Source organism: Adiantum capillus-veneris, chromosome 12 (assembly GCF_014529385.1).
Source record: "Adiantum capillus-veneris isolate H3 chromosome 12, ASM1452938v2, whole genome shotgun sequence".
In the NCBI taxonomy this organism is placed as follows: domain Eukaryota; kingdom Viridiplantae; phylum Streptophyta; class Polypodiopsida; order Polypodiales; family Pteridaceae; genus Adiantum; species Adiantum capillus-veneris.
Genome location: NC_140942.1, coordinates 85,526,342 through 85,528,682, shown reverse-complemented (window position 1 = coordinate 85,528,682; position 2,341 = coordinate 85,526,342). Strand labels below are relative to the sequence as shown.

The 2,341-nt window shown below is 50.1% G+C and overlaps 1 protein-coding gene across 2 annotated transcripts in view; it reads left to right on the top strand.

Moving 5' to 3' along the window:
• Window positions 1-1,223: 1,223 nt before the first annotated feature.
• The window catches only part of LOC147446069 (uncharacterized), a 2,038-nt gene continuing 920 nt past the window's right edge, over window positions 1,224-2,341 (top strand). The window contains exons 1-3 of one of the 2 annotated variants that reach the window (XM_086526156.1): window positions 1,224-1,683; window positions 1,762-1,942; window positions 2,016-2,341. The exon at window positions 2,016-2,341 is cut by the window's right edge and continues 920 nt beyond it. In XM_086526156.1, the coding sequence (XP_086382282.1) occupies window positions 1,309-1,683; window positions 1,762-1,942; window positions 2,016-2,233 (774 nt within the window). In that variant the 5' untranslated portion in view covers window positions 1,224-1,308 and the 3' untranslated portion in view covers window positions 2,234-2,341. Of the gene's footprint in view, window positions 1,684-1,761 lie in introns of both variants that reach the window. The other variant, XM_086526155.1, reaches the window with a different exon arrangement.

The following is a 2,341-nucleotide window of genomic DNA, read 5'->3' as shown; positions in this document are numbered from 1 at the left end:
CAAGTGTGAATGGGGCGAGCTCATATAAGAGTCAACTAAACCTAAAATTCAGTAAATCTCTTATTTGTGCAATCGAAGAGTGCTCTTGCTCCATCTCCATCTTCTTGTTCTTCATCTCCCTCTGTGTGTGTGTGTATGCGAGAGAGAGAGAGAGAGAGAGAGAGAGAGAGAGAGAGAGAGAGAGAGAGTGAGAGAGCATTGCGGCGGCATGACGGCGGCGAGACGGTTGAGCGCGGCGTAGCGACGTCTCCCTCTTCTTCGTGACGAAGAATCCTCCATGACGGCGGCATGACGGCAGCGAGGTGGTTGAGCGCGACGTAGCGACATCTCCCTCTTCTTCGTGACGAAGAATCTTCCACGACGACAAGTGTAGAGTGGTGAGTGACACACCATCGCTATCTTTGAGCTTGCTAGTTTAAGCTTGTTGTGTGCTTGGAGCAATTTGGGGCTCGCACACGGTGTATCGGCAAGTTCCTTGCATTAACATGTGCGACATACGCGTACATATGGGCTCTTGATCCCATTACCCCATGTCTGGTAACCCCTCTTAATTGTGCCCTAGCTATAGCTTTTTCCAAACTGTGGGAGACGGATGGGTTGGCAAAGTCACATGAGTGCTACACGCAAACACGGTATCTCTCTCTCTCTCTATCTCTCTCCTCGTGAGATAGATCTTTAAGGTCTCTTGGGACAGTTTCCTACGACGTTAAAATACTCTTCTTCTTCTTCTTCTTGTCTCTCTCGTGCTCTCTCTCTCACACACACACACACACACACACACACACACACACACAGCATGCAGTGAAAGAGAGGGAGAGGAACATAGACTCACATGGCCTACAACTCACAGAAGGAAAAGACACAGACATACCATGTAGTGAAAGAGAGGGAGAAGAACATAGACTCATAGGCCCTACAACTCACAGAAGGAAAAGACACACACGCGCCATGTAGTGAAAGAGAGGGAGAAGAACTTAGACTCACGTAGCCTGCACTTGAGAGAGAGAGAGAGAGAGAGAGAGAGAGAGAGAGAGAATCTCATGTGATTCTAGCTAATTCATAGTTTTTCAACATTGGCAGACCTACTATGCGACACATACTTTGCGGTATGTGGCAAAGTGGGAGGCAACTTCCAAAGCCGCTATCACATAGCTAGGGATCCAAGTCCTGCAAAGAGCAAAAGGCGGGGTCCGAACCCCGATCGTGCGAAACAGCATTGCCATTGTCAAAGTGAATGGCTAGAAAGAGAACGACACATCCCGCCACTAGAGAGAGAGAGAGAGAGAGAGAGAGAGAGAGGGAGAGGAGATGAGCGGGACGAAGAGGAGAAGGGAGAGCAAGGGGGAATGGAAGGGGGAAACGCCGCGGCGGTTTAAGGGGCCGTCGCCGCTAATACGGAACGCCCAGGACCTGCGGAGGTCGGTGCGGAGGTGGATAGACGAGCCATTTCGATGGCGGCCCACGCGGGTGGCAAATGGGCAGTACAGGATGACCGTGTCGGCGATGGTGGGCAACGTGCACCAAAGTTCACAGGTGTACGAAGAAGGCTGCGGAAACTCCTGCGCGCTGCTGGCCTGCATGGTTGCCGAATGGATTCTTCTGCACCCTGGCTTCAGCGCCCCGTCGTCCCACAACCTGGACGCCCTCTTTCCGGCCGTCATGCAAATCCAAGAAGACTTTAAGGTAAGCTGCCTGTTTACGGCCGGCCGGCTGGCCTCATGAGCAGGCTCTAACTAGGGTTTTCATGGTTTCTGCTCTTAGACAAAATCAGAATATCGAGAACTGGATGAGGTTCTAAAGACTGAGTTCAAGGGGCGGCTTCACATTAGCCGTGAGTTTTGCGGCCATGTTGGATCACCCTCTAGGGAGAATCTTGGATCAACTAATTGGGATGTAGGAGATCATCTATTAGCCGGACCCATTGGAAAAGTGTTTGATAAATGTATCAGAAGCTTCCCTAACAAGGTGTACATCATGCATGCCCGAAACCATTATTTTGTTCTCCATGTTGACAGCGAACGCAAGTTTTGGATCATCGACACTCTCGGGACCAAGCTTCACGTCCTCCTCGATCGTGCTTATGTGCTTGCCTTCGACAAGGGTACCTTCTTTCACGACACCACCGACTCCCGTCGTCGATACAGTGCGCCGACGAGTGCCGCCGCTTGTAAGTGTTACTTCCTTTACATGTTTTCATATCCGGAATATGAAACAATTATGTTTTATGAGATGACACTAGGTGAAGCTCCAAACTAGCTAGGGATGTAAGAACCAACATTGTTATTAGGCATAGTATACCTTAGGCAAGCATCAGCTTTGTTGCAACTTTCTTGAAGGTGGG